The sequence below is a fragment of the Heteronotia binoei genome, chromosome 2, assembly GCF_032191835.1.
Source record: "Heteronotia binoei isolate CCM8104 ecotype False Entrance Well chromosome 2, APGP_CSIRO_Hbin_v1, whole genome shotgun sequence".
Taxonomy (NCBI): Eukaryota; Metazoa; Chordata; class Lepidosauria; order Squamata; family Gekkonidae; genus Heteronotia; species Heteronotia binoei.
In genome coordinates, this window is record NC_083224.1 from 202,344,995 (window position 1) to 202,366,040 (window position 21,046).

Genomic DNA, 21,046 nt, shown 5'->3' on the forward strand with positions numbered 1-21,046 from the left:
CCAGCACTGGCGGAATGAGTCCACTGCTGACCAACGTGGCTGCCGGACAGGTCCACAGGCAAGTGGACGATGCATGACACAGAACTGACCCAAGGACTGCAGGCCATGTAGAGCTTGGGATCTGGCTAGTTTTCATGACACCCCTCCCTGCCCCTCCCCCCAGTTTCTTCCTCCACTACCCAAGCCCTTCAGAGCGAGAAACAGAGCGAGAGTGGGCAGAGTCACCTGTGGTGAGTGAGCACCCCCGGGTCACTGCTGCTTGCAGGTCGAAAGTTTGCGGATCTTGCTGCTGGTGGAGGCGGCCTTGCGGGAGGGGTTGGAGGAGGCGCTGGCCCGCCTCTCGCCTTTCACTTTGCCGCTCAGCTGCCCAGGCTCGGTTCCGTTCATGCACACCGGCTTGGGTAGTCCTCGGCTGCGGCTCTGCCCATTTTGCCTGGCATCTTCCTCGGGCACCTGTCCTGGAAAGCAAAAGGCAAAGGGAAACGGTGCAGAAAGAGTCCCCTGCTCTCGAGCGTGTGCAGAGGGCTCTGGGAACAAACATTCGGAACGGTGGGACGCCGCAGCTTGCCGCGCTGATTCAGGACAGCCCAACCTCTCCTTGGCCTGTGAGTCACAAGGCACACTGGACAGACTGGGTTAGCCCACTTCTGAATGACACTGGACTCTTCTCCAAGAGGTGCCAAGGATCAGGGGCCTCTCTCAAACGTATTCAGGTGGTGAACCAGGCGGGCAGAACATGCTGACAAGACACTCTGACTGGGCTCTCCCCATGCCAATGCAGTTTTTAAAAATGCTAGAGTTGGTGGCGGGATTTTGGAGGGACGGGCCAGGGAGCAAAATGAAGACCTGGGGATTGTGGAGAACTTTCTGAGCTCAAAAATGCCCAATTTATTTCAGACAAAACACCTGAGAGCAAACCAGAGGCAAAAAAAATAACAGGTAGGGGTAGGTACCTGAAGGATCTCAAGCTCCAAAATGTCCTACAATCAAACTAGAGATTTGATCCATCACAGCTTCTTTATGGGGGAAGCGACAACATTTTAAATCGATTTCCACCCGCCCCTGGCAGGCTGTTGAATCCCCCAGCTGCTTGTGTCAAGTCAAAAACAGAACAAAGCAGGAGTCTCGGAACACCTTAAAGACTCGCAGGTTTTTATCCAGCAGTGACTTTCATGGGGTAGAGCCTCCTTTATCTGCGGGCCAGCCTCACACTCCCTGCCCAATCTACCTCACAGGGCTGTTGTGAGGATGAAATGGAGAAGAATGCGGAAAGCCAAATTTGGTTCTCAGTGGGGAGAAAAAGTGGGTTGTGAAGATTTAGGTTCATGGGAGGACAGGTCTATCAGTGGCTACTAGCCATGGTGACTAAAGGGCTGGGGCACTCATCCTCTGAATCCCAGAGCCTGGAGGCAAACCGAAGGAAGACCTCAGCCTCTGCCCTGCTGTTGGCTGTCCAGAGGAACTGGTGGCCACTGTGTGAGACAGGATGCTGGACTAGATGGACCACTGCAGGGCTCTTCTGAGGTTCTTATGAAGATCTCAGCCTCTGTGCCCTGTTGCTGGACCTCCAGAGGAACTGGCTGGCCACTGTGTGAGACAGGATGCTGGACTAGAGGGACTGCTGGCCTGATTCAACAGGGCTCTTCTGATGTTCTTATGAAGACCTTGGCCTCTCTACCCTATTGTTAGCCCTCTAGAGGAACTGGATGGCCACTGTGAGACAGAATGCTGGACTAGAGGGACCACTGGCCTGATTCAACAGGGCTCTTCTGATGTTCTTATGAAGGCCTCTCTGCCCTGTTGCTGGTCCTCTAGAGGAACTGGATGGCCCCTGTGTGAGACAGGATGCTAGAGTACAATGACCACTGGTCTGATCCAGCAGGCCTCTTCTGGTATTCTTAAATAAAGTCAGTAGAATGCAAATATCAGACACATGCAGGAAAGAAAACCTGTTAGTCTTTTAGAGAGAGTCACTAGATTCCAACTTGGGTTGTAACAGACCATCACAACTGGCCCTCTGGCAAAAATGCTGATCTTGAGTGGCCCTTTCAGAACATATAGGGATGCTGAAAACATCCATGCTGTCCGTCTTCCAAAGGGTGCCCGCTCACTGCCTCCCCCATTGCTCTTCACTTCCCCAGCCCTTGTTCAGCAGCCGAACTCTTACCTTTCTTTTTATTTCAGTTATTAATGAAATTAAAAAACTCAAAACCTTCCTCCTATAGGTAGCTGAAGGCTTCTCCTGCTTTTGGATCTAGAAGAAAAAGCTGAGCCTTCCCCTTCAAAGCTGAGAGAGGCTGCTTACCTCAGCAGCTGGACATGCACCGCCCACCCACCGCTGGCGTCTTCATCTCCCCCCCCCCCCCCCCAGTGGATTCTGCCGAGGTAATTTTCACGCAGAGAAGAAAACACAACGGGGCCAGGCTTTTTGAAGCTGGATGACTCAGAGAAGCGGCAGCAAAGGGATGCTAGGCGATTATATCTAATTTTGCCAACAGACGCACGACTCCCTTTTGCTTGGCACGCTCAGATGCCAACGTCATGGCAATTCCCTGCTTCTGCCCACCGTCATAGAATCCGTCGAGGGGCGGGGGCTGCAGCGTGTCAGGAGGAAAACAGAACGTGACCGAAAGGCAGATCAGGATCTTTCTCTTCCTGGAAAGCGCCAACCCCCAAATGGCTTCATTGCAAAAAAAAGAAAAGAAGCGGCTGCTTTAATGGGTTCCATCTTGTTCTGTTGCATATGGCCTAAAATTTCAAGCTGGGGGGTGGGGTGGGGAACTTCTCTTTCCAATTTTGCCGCTTGGGGGTGGGGAAGCTGCCATTTTCTACACTGGCAGAAGATGCAACATCCCTGAAATCGAGAGGAATGGATGATCCTTCCTTAGAGGCTAAAGGCCTGAAATTCCTCAGGGAGCGGGGGGGACGGAGAAGGCTCTCAGATTCTTGTGCCGGCTGCCCCACATCACTTGTCAAAAGAGTTTTCTATGCTATTATTCATCCTGGGTGACCAAAGCTTCTCAGATCCCAAACTCTGGGCTAATTCTTTATTTGCCGATACTGCTCCTCTGTTCTGACTGCAAGCGTGGACAACCAGTCTTGCTCACGGTAAGTTCTCACCCATCTGTGACATGCTGCCAAGTGGCAGGGAGGATTCTAGAACATGTGGTAAAGCAGTCATCTGGAATCAGTCACCATACCCCCTAGTCCCCCTTTCCACCCTCCCCGCCATGCCTCACCAATTGCTTTCTCTTATTCTTTATTTCCAGGTCTTCTTCTGTTGTCCTTTTTGTTTAGAATCCCCCTCCCTCTCCGCCCTCCACATCTATTCCTCACATCTCCAATTCATATTCCCTGCAATTGCATTTAAGTACAAAATAAGTACAGGGGCTTGGGCCAATATTGGAGAAACGTCAACTGAGGGTGACATGATAGAGGATTACAAGATAATGCATGGGATAGAGAAGGTAGAGAAAGATGCACTTTTCTCCCTTTCTCACAATACAAGAACTCGTGGACTTTCAATGAAAATGTTGAGCAGTCCAGTTAGAACGGATAAAAGGAAGTCCTTCTTCACCCAAAGGGTGATTAACACATGGAATTCACAGCCACGTGAGGTGGTGGTGGCTACAAGCATAGACAGCTTCAAGAGGGGATTGGATAAAAATACGGAGCAGAGGTCCAACAGTGGCTGTGGAACCAGTGTTCCCTCTAAGCTGAGTTAGCATGAGCTAGCTCACAGATTTTTAGCCCCCAGCTTACACATTTTTGTCTTAGCACGGGAAAGATGACCTCAGAACACTCTAATTTATGCAGCAGCTCACAAAGTAGAATTTTTGTTCTCAAGACTCCGCAGCTTTTATAGCTTTTAGGGCTGCTTATGGGAGAGCTCTCTCCCGATCCAACATGGCTTCTCTTGTCTTCTTGTGTTCTGAAGTATAGGAATCAGCATACCAACAATCCTTTTTTAAAACAGCAGCAAGTTGCTAGGCCTCATGGCTCCCGCTTGGCAAAAGCATAGAAGCTGCAGGGTGGGGCTGCCATCCTTGCCTGGATTCTTGCCCTTCCACATCTACAGCAAAATAAATTATGCAACAGCAGCCCAAGAGCTTTGATTTGTGTTAAAAAAAAATTCTACACACAAAACCCTGGGAGAAGACAGGAAGGAGCGGCCAGGGTCTCCCGCAGGACACGTGCTTCCAAAAGCACTTCCCTACAGCTCCTGTGTGACTACGCAAAATGAGGGAACTTACAAACTGCAGCGTTTCATTTGGCCCTCGCACCCCAGAAGCAAAACAAAACCTCTTAAGCCTGGTTTGGACACAGTGGGATGAGATGGCAGAACGGACTAGGCTGCTGTAGATGGAAAAGCGCACCTTGGAACGCTTTCCAAAGGTTAAAAACTCCCTGCAAGCAGAGTGATAGTGCTGCATGCACAGAGAGGGAGGGTGGAACCTCTCTCTCTGAGGGGCTAGTTTTTTTGCTGTAGGGAGTTTACCTGAAGGAAAATTCAGTGCTTGAATCTACCATGCGAACTCTAGAGTAGTGTGGTCAATTCTACCCCTGTAAGGCTCTGCCATCTTATTTCCTGTATGTGTGATTCAGACCTTGTACCTGTGCTGGTAACACTGCAGTAATATGAACATATGAAGCTGCCTTATACTGAATCAGACCCTTGGTCCATCAAAGTCAGTATTGTCTTCTCAGACTGGCAGAGGCTCTCCAGGGTCTCAAGCTGAGGTTTTTCACACCTATTTGCCTGGACCCTTTTTTGGAGATGCCAGGGATTGAACCTGGGACCTTCTGCTTCCCAAGCAGATGCTCTACCACTGAGCCACCGTCCCTCCCCACCGTCCCTGAGCCACCGTCCCTAGACAGTTCTCATGCAGTGAAGGAGATGATCACCGGGTGAACAGCAGCAGAACCATCACTCCCTGCCAGGTGGTCTTGCCCAGCCCTTCCCTCCTTCGGCCCCTGATTCCCTGGACCAGGGGTGTCAAACATGCAGCCTGGGGGCCAAACCTATCAGGCCCCCGAGCAACTGGCTCTTGTCTGCTTCCTTCTCCCTCTCTCTTGCTTCCTTCTGCATCACAGCTTGCTTTGCAGGGCTTACTCAGTTGCACTGGAGCTATAGAACAAAACCTCTATTTTCTCCACCGACTGAGGCTCCTCCCTTGGGGAGGAAGGGGGGGAGGAAGAGCTTGCTTTGTCAGGCTCTCTCAATCAGACAGCAGAGCTACTAAGCCAAGCCTCTCTTCCTTCTATTGGCTGAGGCTTCTCCACCTCCTGGTCCCCAGGAGAAGGAAGGAAAGAGCTAGAGCTTCCTTTGCCCAGTTCCCTGGATCACATGGGAGAAATACAAAGAAAGCACCTTTAAGACCATATCTTAAGCATGTTTTAAGTTTGGTGTAGTGGTTAAGTGTGTGGACTCTTATCTGGGAGAACCAGGTTTGATTCCCCACTCCTCCACTTGCACCTGCTGGAATGGCCTTGGGTCAGCCATAGCTCTGGCAGAGGTTGTCCTTGAAAGGGCAGCTGCTGGGAGAGCCCTCTCCAGCCCCACCCACCTCACAGGGTGTTTGTTGTGGGGGAGGAAGGTAAAGGAGATTGTGAGCCGCTCTGAGACTCTTCGGAGTGGAGGGCGGGATATAAATCCAATATCATCTTCTTCATCTTCTTAAGTTTTTTTTTAAAAAAATCTGTGTTTATCTGTGTCCTTGATAAAGTTTGTGTCTCTGCTACCCAACAGTTACATTTTATGACACACATAGCCCAGCCCAACAAGGTCTCATTTATGTCAGATCCGGCCCCCATAACTAATGAGTTCAACACCTGCCCTGGATTTTTCGCACTGCCCCTGCTATTCTGTTGAATTTCCAGGTGGGAACTGTGCCGGCTGCTTTACTGTCACTGCTCAGCATCTTCCTCTTGGGTCTGAGGTGCTGATCGTTAGGCATGCAAATAGGTCTGAGAGGAGCTGTTAAGAATGGTCAAATACCTTTCCTCCCTCAAGACCTTTACAGAAATATCTTTCCCGGCTGCTGCTGGCAAAGTGGTCGAAGATGAAAAGCTGTGAGGCTGGAGGATTAATATCCCCTCCCCACCCCTGAGTGATTCAGGAGCCAGCAGGGACTTGGAAGGCTCTTGTCTGTCCTCCCCCAAACCTGTGATGTCCTCTGCTGGGGAGCAGCCTGCATATTTTCAGAGCGGGGGTGGGAGGAGAGAAGCGTCCCAGATTCAACCTCCTTTTGCCAGCCCCTTCTTTCAGAGAGCCTTTTAGTGCCCTTCAAAACGAAAGAAAAAAGCATCTTAAGGGTTTAGCCAAGCGGTATAAATTTTTAAGTAAGTGTTTCAGAAGAAGGGAGAGAAAAAAGCTTTCTGCTCGAAGCCTCTTCCTCCTCTGATCAATGAAAGGCTTAATGAGTTTCCCTCTTCTCTCCCCCCCCTCCACCCGCACGCCCAAACTAAGTGTCCGCCCCCGCTGGTGACTCACTTGTTCTCTCTTTTCCCTGTGCCCCCCCACCCCCTCCGTGGCTGCCTGGTACAAGCTGCAAGGGAATTGCTCAGAGAGGTTTGCAGACCGTTCTCTTTGGGGTGGGGGGAAGGGAGAGAAAAGATTACCTCTCCCTTTCTCCAATGCAGCATCATACGAAGCACAGAGATACAAGCACGCACTCTCTTCTAAATATCAAGCTTTTAGCCCTTATGCCTGTGAACTAAAACATAACAAAATATTTTTTTTTGGGGGGGGGGTAAAACAAGACTTCACATGGCCAGAGAATACAGCCTTCATGGTCTGCAGGGGACACTGGTCCCTTTCCCAAACAAAAGCATGCAGGACAAATGCCAATTAATTCCTCCAGCACCTGCTGGAATGGCCCTGGGTCAGCCATAGCTGTCACAGGAAGTTGTCCTTGAAAGGGCAGCTGCTGGGAGAACCCTCTCAGCCCCACCCACCTCACAGGATGTCTGTTGTGGGGGGAGAAGTTATAGGAGATTGTAAGCTGCTCTGAGTCACTGATTCAGAGAGAAGGGCGGGGTATAAATCTGCAGTCCTTTCATTTGTGAAATATATTCAGGGCACAGAGTATGCCTTTTTTTCCTGAGTTTAGGTTTTAAAGTATGCAGCAGACTGCGTTTGCCAGTGTTTAAAACTGGCACAGAGGTAGAATTGGGCACTGAGGTCTGCAACAAAGGAAGTTCTGGGGCTGGCTGGCAACTCTCAAACTCAACACTCAATGCCTCCACATGTGAACCGAGTTAGAAGGGGCCTTCTGGGCCACCTAGGCCAACCCGGAGCATCTGTTGATGATGATGAGATTGGATTTATATCCCACCTTCCACTCTGAATCTCAGAATGGCTCACAATCTCCTTTACCTTCCATCCCCCCACAACAAACATCCTGTGAACCGAGTGGGGCTGAGAGGGCTCTCTCAGAAGCAGCCCTTTCAAGGACAGAGGCTCAGAGCGACTTACAATCTCCTTTCCCTTCCTCCCCCACAACAGACATCCTGTGAGGTGGGCAGGGCTGAGAGAGCTCTCCCAGAAGCTGCCCGTTCAAGAACAGAGGCTCAGAGCGACTTACAATCTCCTTTCCCTTCCTCCCCCACAACAGACACCCTGTGAAGTGGGTGGGGCTGAGAGAGCTCTCCCAGAACCTGCCATTTCAAGGACAGCTCTGCGAGAGCTATGGCTGACCCAAGGCCATTCCAGCAGCTGCAAGTGGAGGAGTGGGGAATCAAACCCAGTCCTCCCAGATAAGAGTCTGCGTAATTAACCACTACACCAAACTGGCTCTCTGTGATGAATGGACTCCACTAGGATACATAGATTGTGCTGGACCAGCTAATTGAAGGAAGTCCTCCTGGGACAATTAACTGGCCAGGTTTTACCTGCACATGCCAGGGGAGGGGACAGAGAGGAGCCTCGGGAGACAAAATCTGAAGAGCCCTGGTCAGCCTGAAAGCTTGATGGCCACCAGTATTCCCTCTAAGCTGAATTCGTGTGAGGCAGCTCACAGATTTTTAGCCTCTGGCTCACTCATTTTTGTCTTAGCTCAGGAAAGATGATCCTAGAGCACACTAATTTAGGCAGCAGCTCACAACTTTCATGGCAGTAGCTTACAAAATAGAATTTCTGCTCACAAGACTCTGAAGCTTAGAGGGAACATTGATGGCCACTGTGTGGGACAAGATGCTGGCAGATGGGACACCACAAATTACTGCCCAGTGGGAGGGGGAGAAAAGAAGGACCTTCTTTTGATCCACAGCTAAGATACAGCTTGCCTGAACCTCTGTCAGCTAGAAACCTTTGTTGAACTTCACCCCCAAAAGGCCTCGATTCTGCAAAGCACCCCATTCATAGCAGGTGGGTCTCTGTGTTAATTCTGTAGCAGCAGAACAAGATTTGAGACCAGAAGCACCTCAGAGACCAACACAATGTTCCAAGGTATAAAGCCTGCATGAGTCAAAGCTCACTTTATCAAGATGCAAATTAAGAAGCATCGTGTGCAACAGAATCGGCGGCCGATCACAGGCTGTACCAATCCTTTCCCAGAACTGAAGGGGCTCTGCTTTGTCATTCTCAAACAACCGTAGATGGGGACGACTCAGGCCTGAGAGGTTAGACTTCCTAGAGTCCACAATTGAGCAGATTGTGCAAATGTGGCTCCCCCAAATGAGCCTTCTGCTGCCATTCGGACTGTATCTTCTGCCCCCCGCTGACTCCCCCCTTCCCTGGAACCTTTCCTGACAGACAGTGATGGCAGTGCCGACCCTGGGACACAGGGCTGCCAACAGGGGAGTCCCTGGAGATCTGGGTACAGAATGTGGGGAGGGCAGGGTATACCGTCCGAGAGCCCCCCTTCCAAAGCAGCCATTTCCTTTATGGGGAACTGATCTCTGTAGTCTGGAGGTCAGTTATAACCTCCAGGTCTTGCCTAAAAAGGTAAAAAAGGAAAAGGAAAGGTCCCCTGTGCAAGCACCAGTCGTTTCCGACTCTGGGGTGACGTTGCTTTCACAACGTTTTCACGGCAGACTTTTTATGGGGTGTTTTGCCATTGCCTTCCCCAGTCATCTACACTTTCCCCCCAGCAAGCTGGGGACTCATTTTACTGACCTGGGAAGGAGGGAAGGCTGAGTCAACCTTGAGCTGACTACCTGAACCAGCTTCCGCTGGGATCGAACTCAGGTCGCGAGCAGAGCATTCAGGCTGTTGTACTGCAGCTTTACCACTCTTGCCTGGAGGCTGGCAGCTGTATCTCCAGGGTCTCTGATCTTTCTCGAGATCCTCTTAAGCAGAGGTGAGCATTCAGGCTGGGGGGAGCTTGAATTAATCTTTTTCTAAGCCCTTCCCAGAAGGATTTTAAAAACCAATCTTTTGTTACTTGATCCAAGCTTCTGGAAGGGCTGGTGGGGGCAGTCCCTTAGCTAAACAAATGCCTGTTCTGGGGAGCCGAATTCCACCGCCTGCTGCAAGTGTGTTTAGCGCCTCCTTGACAAATAACCAGCCTACTATGAAATGAACTTGCAAATCTTCTGAAACTCGAGGAGCCAGATTGAGAGTGTGTTTTTAAAAAAATATTTTATTTTGCTATTCCAACTCAACATTTTTTTTTTAAAAAAAGCAAGTTTACTTGCTAGGTTATGAAAGGTTGCAAAGAACAGCTTAATGCAACAAAAAATGGGGATGCAAGAACAATTTTTTTAAAAGGGCATACCCTTAACTGTGGGGGAGTGGAGATAAAGAGCTTTGTTGTTACCTGGGAGAGGTGGTAGAACAAGGCCCTGAAAACAGGGAGCGGGAGAGAGAGAGAGATTATCAAGCCTCTTCCCATAATTGCACGTCAAGCCCACTGACTGACAAGCCCTCCCCACCTCTCAAGCGCAGCCGTTAGCCGTTTGCATAAGCAAGAGATAATGGCAAATGAGTAAGGCTAGGGGGACGAGCCGTCATTCCCACGGAGGGGCCGATGCTCTCACTGGGGGTGGGGGGTGGTTAGAGTGAGCCCAAATGAAGTTCTCTGGCCCTCAGGATCAGGCAGGCGGGCAGGCAGGCCTCTACAGCTTGTGAACCACCAGCATCGATCAAAATTTCCCGGGGGGTCTTGCCTGGTGTTCAACTGCCCCTCTGATTTCTGCAATCTTGTGCTGGGATTCTCACACCTGGCATAGGGCCGTGAGATGTAGAAGAGTAAGTGAAATAGGGATGGGGGGGGGGGACTTTCTAGCCCTTCCTCCCACAACCAGTGGGTTGGGGTAGGGTGCTGAAGAGAGCGGAGCAACAGGCGTGCAGAGGGGAAGGCGGTGGGGTTGCTCAGAGAACCTTGTTCCCCATTGCCAGACTCAGCCAGTCCCTGACCAAGGAGTTCAGTTTCAAGACTTCACAGGGCCGGAGGGAGCAGTAACTGCCACCTCCGGCCCAACACACAGGTCTGGCTCAGGGAAGATTAATCAAATACAGAGAGCTGCTTGGAATGGTCACTCACACTCCCCCGCCCCATAGCCTTTTAAGCACAACTGGACTGCTACAAAGGATGCCAGCTGCTGGACAATGATGCTGCCGCCAGGCAACAGTGGCCACAGTTTTGCACTCGCTCCCCAAGGTCATGAAAACACGGGATGGGGGCTCCTCCACCTTTTCTCCAGGCTCTGCTGCTGGAGAAACCAATGTGTTGGGGTAGGTTCCTTTGCCTCCTCTGCCTAACACTCTGGAGTTAATCAGGGGGCACCTCCCCTGGGCATGGAAGCAAGCAGTGTGTGTGGGGTACAGTAAGGGATGGAAAACATCCCCACATGAGTGCTTCTGACAGGTAAGGACCAGTGCAAACCTTGGTCGGGCACGGCTGGAGGCACACTCAAGTGAACTCAGAACAGCCATGGGAATCCTGCTAAAAAAGCTTACCAGGTGCTCAGCGCCACTGTGACAACTACCGGAAGCAGAAGGTGGCAAAGCAGACTGGCTCTTAGGCAAAAAATAACAACACAAAGAGCTTCGAAAAGCTTCCTGGCTTTTGTGTCTTTGGGACAACATCCCAATGGCTTTAGGACTTTAAGTAACAAAACTAGTTTTTCCCCCCTTTCAACAGTTATGCCTGGCAGGAGTCTACCTGGCAGATTTCTCCCCTCACCCCCCCACCCCCCCCACTACACCCCTCAACTGCCCAAGAGCAAGACCGTTCTAGCTGGGGCCGGACCCGGCAGCTCCCTGGTTCTCTCGGGCCTCCTAAGCTATGCTTCCTTCTCCTTCCTCCTCGGTGCTGGTCGCCAAGTCTGCATCTCCAAATAGGCACGCAAGCAGGCCCTCCTGATCTGCGCTCGCCTCCTCCTTCTCTCTAAGCCCTGCCTCGGACGCACCTGAGGAAATGCAACGGAGGAGCAGTTAGGGGGAATGAAGAAGAAGACTGCAGATTTATACCCCACCCTTCTCTCGGAATCAAGAGACTCAGAGCTCACAATCTCCTATATCTTCTCCCCCCACAAGACACCATGTGAGGTGGGTGGGGCTAAGAAGACTCTCACAGCAGCTGCCCTTTCAAGGACAACTCCTGCGAGAGCTGTGGCTGACCCAAGGCCATTCCAGCAGTTGCAAGTGGAGGAGTGGGGAATCAAACCCGGTTCTCCCAGATAAGAGTCCGCACACGTCATCACTACGCCAAACTGGCTCTCTACAATGATCAGAGCAGGTGGAAACCTCTGGTGGGTCAGGCAATTCCCAGGCTCCTCTGCAGCTGAGACCCAAAAGGCAGAGGAGCAAAGCGCTCCTTCAGCTCCAGGCCCACAAGCGTGGGCGAGCACAGGGAAGGCTCTGCAAATGCTGCCATCCTAGCTTCTTGAGAACCTCATTTAAAGAAAAAAAGAAGTCAGGTTTCTAGCCCCTTTGGTGGCAGAAAAGAAATGAGTTACCAGTGTTTACCAAAACCTTCTGTGGAGACAGATGAAGACAGGCAGCCGTATTAGTCTGCCTGCAACAGTGGGAAGTGTCCAGGAGCACCTCAAAAGACTTCACAAAACTTGTGGCAGGGAAAGACTTTCCACGAGTCTCTGCTCACTTCTTCAGATGCTGATATCTCATGAAAGCTGCTCCCCTGCCACAAATTTTGTTAACCCTTTTAAAGGTGCTCCTGAACTCTTGCTCTTTTCCACTGGAACCCTGGGAGCTCAGGGAAACTTCCGAGGGCCGGGGCACGCTTCGGGATATTTCTCTGATGCGGAGTTCCAGCCCTCCACGAGCAAAAGCAAAATCCTGTCCTGTCAGAGGAACACAGGCGCTTGTTTGCTTGTCTCAACTCTTAACCTTTTGAAAGGCAAAGCGCACGAAGCCAAAGAGAGGGGACTGGTACTGGAGGCATCTTCTGAGCTCTGGAGACCCAAGAAGCCAACTGAGGCTGGATCCACCTCTCTTTCCATCTCTCCCCAAGGCCACGGTGGGGTTTTCTGGGCAACGCCCTCCTCTGCAAGGAGTCTTTTCAGCCAGGGCTGCCAGGAGCATCAGGGCGGAGGGAAAAATGTGCTCGGCAGGATGGAAAAACAACCTTAAGGGAAGCAGCACTGGCCGCATGAGTCTGGCATGATGGATGCTCAGTCCACTGTGAACGCAGCTATTTTAAAAGCCTCTCTTTAAAAAGAGGAGCAAGGAAAGAGCCGGGAAGAACCCTCTGCAGGAGACACAAAGGGATGTGGGCAGGAGAGAATCCGGAGGGGGGGATAATTGCCCCTAAAAAGCTCTGGGGCTGAGCCAGGCTGCAGGACTGGGGTGGGTGAAGTTGTGACCCCTTGCCAAAATACATTATGTCCTAAGCCCATGGTGTCTCCCCAGACACAAGATTTGTGGAAGCGAGTGGCTGAATCTGAACCAGCACGAGGCCAGGCACGTTCACACCTCCTTGACCGCTGGCCCCGGCGAGTGCGGAAGGCAGCGTCTTTCTGCTTTCCTGCAGCTGCGTTTCTATGGCAGCGGCGGAGGCTGCCTCCTCTCTCAGAGAAGCCAGCAGCCTCCATGTTACCAGAGCACCAGGGTTTGTTTTTAAGCCTTTGGTTGGTTGGAGGGGGGGGCACTACTACCGATAACATCACCGCAGTAGGGCCCTCGTGCTGGGCTTCCTTGACAGAGCCGCTGGCCCGGCCCAGCCCAGCCCAGCCCAGTCCAGCGTGGGTGGGAAGGTTTACTCAAGGATACCAGGGACTTAAACATCACTGCCCTGTTTTGTCGCCAGCCTAAAATAGCACACGTTAAACCCCTACAGCTGTGCATGAACTCCGTTACCTCTTTAGCCTGCGGTGCTAGAAGTTTCCAGGATCTGTGCAGTGGCAAGGCTGCGCATTTACCTGATACTGTTTGGGCTTACAGGGGTTCTGTACAGGATTACAGGGGAACAGGAACCTACCCTAAGCCAGAGGCTCCCAACCTTTTTGGTACCAGGGACCGGTTTTGTGGAAGTCAATTTTTCCACGGACCGGTGGGGGTGCTCCAGGCGACCCCCACGGTCACACCCCATCCCTGCCCCCTATGGGGGTCTTTACATGAGGGGTAGGCAAAGGTCTCTGCCGCATTCTGTGGCCCAGTTGCTAACAGGTCATGGACCAGTACCGGTCTGCAGCCGGGTTGGGAACCCCTGTGCTAGGCGACCAATTGTCTGAGTAAGGCAGAGCTCCGCCATTCCAGGAAGGGGCATAAGACATTTCCATGCCAAGATCCACCCCTCTCCATTACGCTAGAGCCAACAACAACAGGACGCCCTCCCAGTTCAACACCTGCTGGGGACCCCATCTCATCTCCGGGAGCTCCCTCACCTGGCACGGGGAAGTCCTGAGTGTAGATGATCTCGTCCTCCAGATAGTCCTCCTTCAAGTCCTCCTCCTCCTCCTCCTCGTTGTAGCCGTGCAGGTCTTCCAGGTAGGGGACCACCGTCATGCTCCTCCACCTGTCCTTGGTCTCTGGGCTGGGAGGGATGGGCACCAGAGGCTCGGACTGCGGGTGCTTTTTTCGAAACCAGCTGCGAGGGGAAGCGAGGCAAGGTTAGCGGACCCTCAGGGGAGGGACTGTGACAAGTCCGCTTTCCCATGGCTCCAGAGGTTGACCCCAACACTTCCTCCTGGTGGGATTGAAGGAGCTCCCTTGAGCTCACTGGTCCTACCCTCTTGCTAGCGAGAGATCCCCGCTGAAAACTCCTTTATTTCGTCTTTGCACAAAAAAGCCATGAACACGTGAAGCTGGCTTATGCTGAACTGGACTCTTGGCCCCTTCAAGACTGTCAGACTGTCTCCAGGTTTCAGGCAGTGGTCTTCCACATCACCTACTAACCTAGTCCTTTTAACTGGAGATGGAAAGTTTGGAACCCAGGAGGCCTTCTGCTCTAACCACTAGGTCTCAGTCAGGACCAAGCCAGCTGGCAGCTTGGAGAATGCATTTAAAATTAAAGTTGCTTTCTTTCCATCTCTCCCTCCCCCCATTTACTTCCTTCCTTCCAACATCTGACATTCATGTTTTGCAGCTCTCAAACTTCTGACATTTTTTCTAGGGGGCTCTTACATTAAGCAAGTTTGGCCACCCCTGCTATAAACCCAAGGGGGAAATGCTTCCCCCTCCCCTCAAGACTTCAGACTGCAAGGTTTTTGGCACCTTTTTTGGTGAGGCAAATTGTTCCAATGACTGTTACTCCGCCACTTCTGGACCAATTCCATTCCAAGAGCTCTGGGTAGTGCGGAATTGCTCCCTACTACCTTCGTCCCCTGGACACAGAAGTTCCACTTCAACAGCTTAGCGTTGTTGACTTGTTTGCTCCTTTTAAAAAAGGTCTCTGTAGAATCATAGAGTTGGAAGGGACCTCCAGGGTCATCTAGTCCAACCCCCCGCACAATGCAGGAAACTTACAAATACCTCTCCCTAAATTCACAGGATTCTCATTGCTGTGAGATGGCCATCTACCCTCTGTTTAAAAACCCCCAAGGAAGGAGACCCCATCACCTCCCGAGGAAGCCAGTTCCACTGAGGAACCGCTCTAACCGTCAGGAAGTTCTTCCTAATGTTGAACCAGAAACTCTTCTGATTTAATTTCAATCCGTTGGTTCTGGTCCTACCTTCCGGTGCCACAGAAAACAATTCCACCCCATCCTCTATAGGACAGCCCTTCAAGGACAAAGATGGTGATCAGATCACCTCTCAGCCTGCACTGGTAAGCCTGCCACCAGCTCGATCCCATCAATCCCCAAATTGAGGGAAGAGGACAGATACCATCTGCAAAAGTCACACCCCAAGCACTGCCCCTTTTGTTTCTTAATGAGGAAGCAAATCCAGGGGATTGGCAGGCAAAGGCAAGTTTCACCTGAGCTGGGCCCCCCTAGTTCAGTGGAGCCAGAGGCCTGAGCTGGGCACTCTGGCCACCGATTGGCCCTCTCTCTTGTGCCAAAGCCTTTGGGAGCTCCAGGGGCCTGCTGCTAGCCAAGTGCCAGGAGCTTCCAGGCTGAAGCTGACAGGCAGTGCCAAGGAAGCAACCACCAGTGACCTCTGGCCTTATGCCTGTCCCTTGGCAATTCCTTGAACTTTTGCTCTGCACTCCGTCCTCATATCCTCCAGCTGAGATTTCTCTGGCCGTGGTGCTCTCAAAGACCTAGAAACTTCCCACTTTCGCCCTGATCTTAATTGTATAGTTAATGGATATGAAACACCCTTATACACTGGCCCATCTACCTAAAGAATCCGGAGCAGACAAATCAATGGTAGTTAGCTGTGGCGTCATAGCAGAACCGTCAGGTCAGAGGCAGTATACCATTGATTTAACACCTGGGATACTAACTGCAAAGGGGAAGGAAATCTATGCTTCATTAAGTATTTCTTTTGACAGTACAGGAGGCAGAACAGCAGCAGAGACACCAGGAAGCAGAATTTCACCCGATTTGTCAATTTCACTTTCCTGGTCAATATCACTGGAGATAAAAATGACCAACCCCCTAAATTTAAACACTTCCAATTTTACAGCAAACGACAAGTTGTATCATTTCTCCCTTACTTCTCAAGGTCAGTTTGACCCAAACAATCAGTTAACTCTGCTGGGTTTTTTTTAAAAACCATTGCATTAAAAAACTGTAATGCCGTGGCCCAGCTGGACGCCTTTTGAGAGTCTGCAGAAAAGGGACCATGGGACAAAGAGAATGATCAAAAGGGAGAGGGCGCCATGGGGCGCCAAAATATCGGAGTTCATTTTTTGCTCTAATATAAACCATCCCCCGCTCCTTCCCTTGTCCTACTTATTGAAGAACAAAAATAGGTTTCGGGTAATGGCGGAAACCTGCAGAACAATATCGATTCCTGCCCTTTGGGAGATTAAATTCAATCATCTGCATAATGTATCTATGCTGATGAGGGCGTGGAGAAGAAAGTGTGGAAGAGGCAGGGAGGCTGGGGCAAGAGAGCAGAAGGGCAAACAAAGGCAGCTGGGAAAGTGCTGGCCACAAAACCAATGTGGGGGCATATTCAATAGATACATGCAGACCACCTGCTGGCAGCCTTCCCTGCTGATTTCCCAGAGCCAGTTTGGGGTAGTGGTTGAGTGTGCACTCTTTATCTGGGAGAACCGGGTTTGATTCCCCACTCCTCCACTTGCACCTGCTGGAATGGCCTTGGGTCAGCCAGAGCTCTCTTATCTGGGAGAACCGGGCTTGATTCCCCACTCCTCCACTTGCAGCTGCTGGAATGGCCTTGGATCAGCCAGAGCTCTCTTATCTGGGAGAACCGGGTTTAATTCCCCACTCCTCCACTTGCAGCTGCTGGAATGGCCTTGGGTCAGCCAAAGCTCTCTTATCTGGGAGAACCGGGTTGGATTCCCCCCTCCTCCACTTGCACCTTCTAGCATGGCCTTGGGTCAGCCAGAGCTCTTATCTGGGAGAACCGGGTTTGATTCCCCACTCCTCCACTTGCAGCTGCTGGAATGGCCTTGGATCAGCCGTAGCTCTCTTATCTGGGAGAACTGGGTTTGATTCCCCACTCCTCCACTTGCAGCTGCTGGAATGGCCTTGGGTCAGCCAAAGCTCTCTTATCTGGGAGAACTGGGTTGGATTCCCCACTCCTCCACTTGCAGCTGCTGGAATGGCCTTGGGTCAGCCGTAGCTCTCTTACCTGGGAGAACCGGGTTTGATTCCCCACTCCTCCACTTGCAGCTGCTGGAATGGCCTTGGGTCAGCCATAGCTATCGCAGGAGTTGTCCTTGAAAGGGCAGCTGCTGTGAGAGCCCTCTGAGGCCCACCCACCTCACAGGGTGTCTGTTGTGGGGGGAGAAGATATAGGAGATTGTACACTCTGAGACTCTGATTCAGAGAGAAGGGCGAGGTATAAATCTGCAGTCTTCTTCTTCATGCCACTTCAGGGATTTGTCTCAGATGCCCCCTTTATGTGGGCAGCAGAAGACAACCACCGCAGGCATGGGCCTTTGCCACGGGGAGTTACAGCCTCTCCCCCGTTAAAGAACAAACCAAACTCGAACATAAAGTGCTCAAGAAGAGAACTCAAAAGCTTGCAATAGCTTGCATGCTTGTGATACCGTTATGACATTATGCACTGGGTGGATGGAGCTGACAGAGAGCTTTTCCTCCCTCTCCCAAAATACTCGGAGGGCATCCAACGAAGCTGATGGGCAGGAGGTTCAGGACGGACAAAAGGAAATGCTTCTTTACGCAGAGAGTGATGACAATGTGGAATTGGCTGGCAGGGGATGTAGTGATGGCCACAGGAATAAGCAGCTTTAAGAGAGGACTAGACAGATTCACGGAGGATAAGTCTATCAATGGCTGCTAGGCCTTGGGGACTAAGGGGAACCTCCATTTTCAGAGGCAGTCAGCCTCTGAATCTGTGTGCTAGAGGCAACATCAGGAAAAGGCCTCGGCCTCAATGCTCTATCACTGGCCCTCCAGTGGAACCAGTTGGTCACTATGTGAGACAGGATGCTGGACGAGGTGGACCACTGGTCTGATCCAGCAGGGCTCTTCTGAAGGCTTTATGCCCTGTTGTTGGCTGTCAGAGGAACTGGTTGGCCCCTGTGTGAGACAGGATGCTGGACTAGATGGATCACTGGTCTGATCCAGCAAGGTTTTTCTGGTATTTTTACCAAGGGAAGGCCTTGGCCTCTATGCCCTGTGGTTGGCCCTTCAGAAGAGGAACTGGTGTGAGACAGGATGCTGGACTAGATGCACCACTGGTCTAATCCAGGAGGGCTCTTCTGAAGGTCTGGGCCTCTCTGCCCTGTTGTTGGCCCTCCAGAAGAGGAACTGGTTGGCAACTGTGTAACACAGGAGGCTGGACTAGATGGACCACTGGTCTGATCCAGCAGGGTTCTTCTGATGATCTTATGAAAGCCTTGGCCTCTAAGCCCTGTTGTTGGCCCTCCAGAGGAACCAATTGGCTACTTTATAAGACAGGATGCTGAACTAGAAGAATCACTGGTCTGATCCAACAGGGCTCTTCTGATGGTCTTATGAAGGCTTCAGCCTCCACGCCCTGTTGATGGCCCTCCAGAGAAATTGGTTGGCCACTGTGTGAGACAGGAGGCGGGACTAAATGGACCACTGCTCTGACCCAGCAGGGCTCTCTTCTTATGTTCTTATACTCGAGGTATGGCAAGACTTTCTGCTTTGGACTTTGCCTGGGAAACATTTTCAGCCACTGAGCCCATTTAACCCAAAGGGATCTTGAGCTATGGCCCTGAGGATCGAGGCATTTGATGTGCTCCCCCATCAAATACTCAGAGGTCAGGTGACACCACCAGCAACACAAAAACACTGGGTTGGGTCCTACAGCTGTGGAGGTGGGGGATGCATCCCGGCCTCACTCTGCCTGCATTCACAGCACAAGGAAGATGCAAGGGTCCCTCACAGCCCCACCACCTCAATGCACTGTGGGTGCAGATGTGCCGGCCATCGCTGGACACGCCCTCCCTTCTCCCAATGCTGCACCGACCCTCCTGGACAATTTTGCCAGCCCACCTTTTGCCTTTCCCTCTTGCTCTGCTCTGGAGGAAACCACGGCAGCTAAGCAAATCTGTGCCTGAATAAATTAAGTGCAATGTGTGGGGGGGGGGGGGAAGAGAGGCAGGCAAGGTGAGTTGCCTTGGAGACGCAAGAGCGGGAGAATGCTCTGTAGCCGCTTCATCGCTGCCAGCCTTTCCTGAGTGCCGCAGCGGAGCCCTTGAGCTTGCAAGCACATCACAAGCCCCAAAGGCAGGGGCAGAGGACACACAGAACGGTACTCTCTGATTAACAGACAAGAGGGAGGGGTCCAAGCAGATCCTGGACAGACCTCAAGGCTGCCCCAGCCTGCCCAAAACAGGGGCCTTGGCCCCCTTTCGCCCCACCCCACTTCATCAGAGGAGGGGCCTTGGAGCACTTTTGCTGCTAACGAACAGAGATAGCCAGTTTCTTCAGTCAAAACAGGCAAGGCTTTGGGCTACGCATGCCCCCTGCTTAATTTTTTTTTTAATTGTTCCCTCAAGCAATCCAAATTCCGCACTGGCATGTTATGCAAACAGAATAATTGCACCACCTTTGTACTGTTCACTGTTTATCCTGGGTCTTGCTAAATAAGGGGAGGGGCGACGAAGCCCCCTCCAACCAGAAAGCTTTTTCAGCTTCCTCTCTGGCTGCAGAGACCACCCCAATGCTCTTGCAATCGATCCTCTTTGTGACAATCAGGACTAGAAGTGTGAGAGAAGAACCCATGAATGATGGCCTGGGGGCAGGAGGGCCAGCAAGCTACTGCTTCCCACCCCCCAAGGCCTCAGGAGGGTGGATCTGGAAACAAAGGTCACAGCTGCGGGTGCCAGGGCAGGAGAAAAGAAGGAAGTTGCCTTGCACCACCCATCCACTGAGGGCAGTACTGTCCACTCAGACAGGGGTCTCCTTCATCACCTGGGGCCTGGTCCTTTTAACTGGAGATGCCAGGCAGAGGCTCTGCCACTGAGCCGTCGCCCCTCCCATAAAATAAATACCTTTAGCCAATGTTCCCCCTAAACTGTGGAGTCTTGTGAGCAAAAATTCTACTTTGTGAGCTACTGGCATGAAAGTGGTGAGCTACTGCATCGATTAGTTTGATCTGGGGCTGTTTTTCCTGAGCTGAGATGAAGATGTGTGAGCCAGAGGCTAAAAAATTGTGAGCTAGCTCACACTGATTCAGCTTAGAGGGAACACTGTTTTTAGCTACCTTACCCTGAATCAGAACCTTGGTTCACCAAAGGCAGTGTGGTCTACTCAGACTGGGGGAGGGCTTTCCCATCGCCTACTGCCAACACTCCCTCTAAGTTGTGGAGCAAAAAATTCAACTTCGTGAGCTGCTGGCATTAAAGTGGTGAGCGACTGTATCAATTAGTTTGCTCTGGGGGGGCCATTTTTCCCAAGCTAAGACAAAAATGTCGAACCCGGAGATTGCAGCTGGTGCAGAACGCCGCCGCCCGGCTGTTATTGGGGCTCCCAAGATGGGAGCACATTCAGCCGGGACTTCGGGCTCTGCACTGGCTGCCAATATCCTACCGAGTTCGGTACAAGGTGCTGGTTATTACCTTTAAAGCCCTATATGGTCTAGGACCTGCCTACCTGAGGGACCGTCTCTCCCCGCATGTTCCCCAGAGAGCACTGCGATCGGGATCTCAAAATCTTTTGGTTGACCCCAGGCCAAAGGAAGCCCGCTTGAAGACCACAAGGGACCGGGCCTTCTCTGTAATGGCTCCATTTTGGTGGAACCAGCTGCCGGAGGAGGTAAGGGCCCTGCGGGATCTTACTCAATTCTGCAGGGCCTGTAAGACAATCCTCTTCCGGCTGGCCCACAACTAACCGGCCCTGTATCCCTGTATACTGACTACTGAATATTGATTATGGAATACCGGAATGCTGAAGACTGTATACCGAATCAGTATTTGAATTTGAATAGAGTGTAGCTTCACGACCGCTGTCTGATTTTTAATGATATGAATATTTATAACAAATGTTGGATTTTAATTATTTATTATGAAATGTTAAATTTAAAGTGTAATTTATTTTTATGTTAGTTTTATATATGTTGTAAGCC

The 21,046-nt window shown here is 51.4% G+C and overlaps 1 protein-coding gene across 2 annotated transcripts in view; it reads right to left on the reverse strand.

Annotated features, from left to right (window-relative positions):
* The window catches only part of STK11 (serine/threonine kinase 11), a 97,730-nt gene that overhangs the window by 8,994 nt on the left and 67,690 nt on the right, over positions 1-21,046 (reverse strand). The window contains exons 8-9 of one of the 2 annotated variants that reach the window (XM_060232859.1): positions 13,792-13,994; positions 226-458 (exon numbers count right to left, since the gene is read on the reverse strand). In XM_060232859.1, the coding sequence (XP_060088842.1) occupies positions 250-458; positions 13,792-13,994 (412 nt within the window). In that variant the 3' untranslated portion in view covers positions 226-249. Of the gene's footprint in view, positions 1-225; positions 459-11,183; positions 11,356-13,791; positions 13,995-21,046 lie in introns of those variants that run through there. The other variant, XM_060232861.1, reaches the window with a different exon arrangement.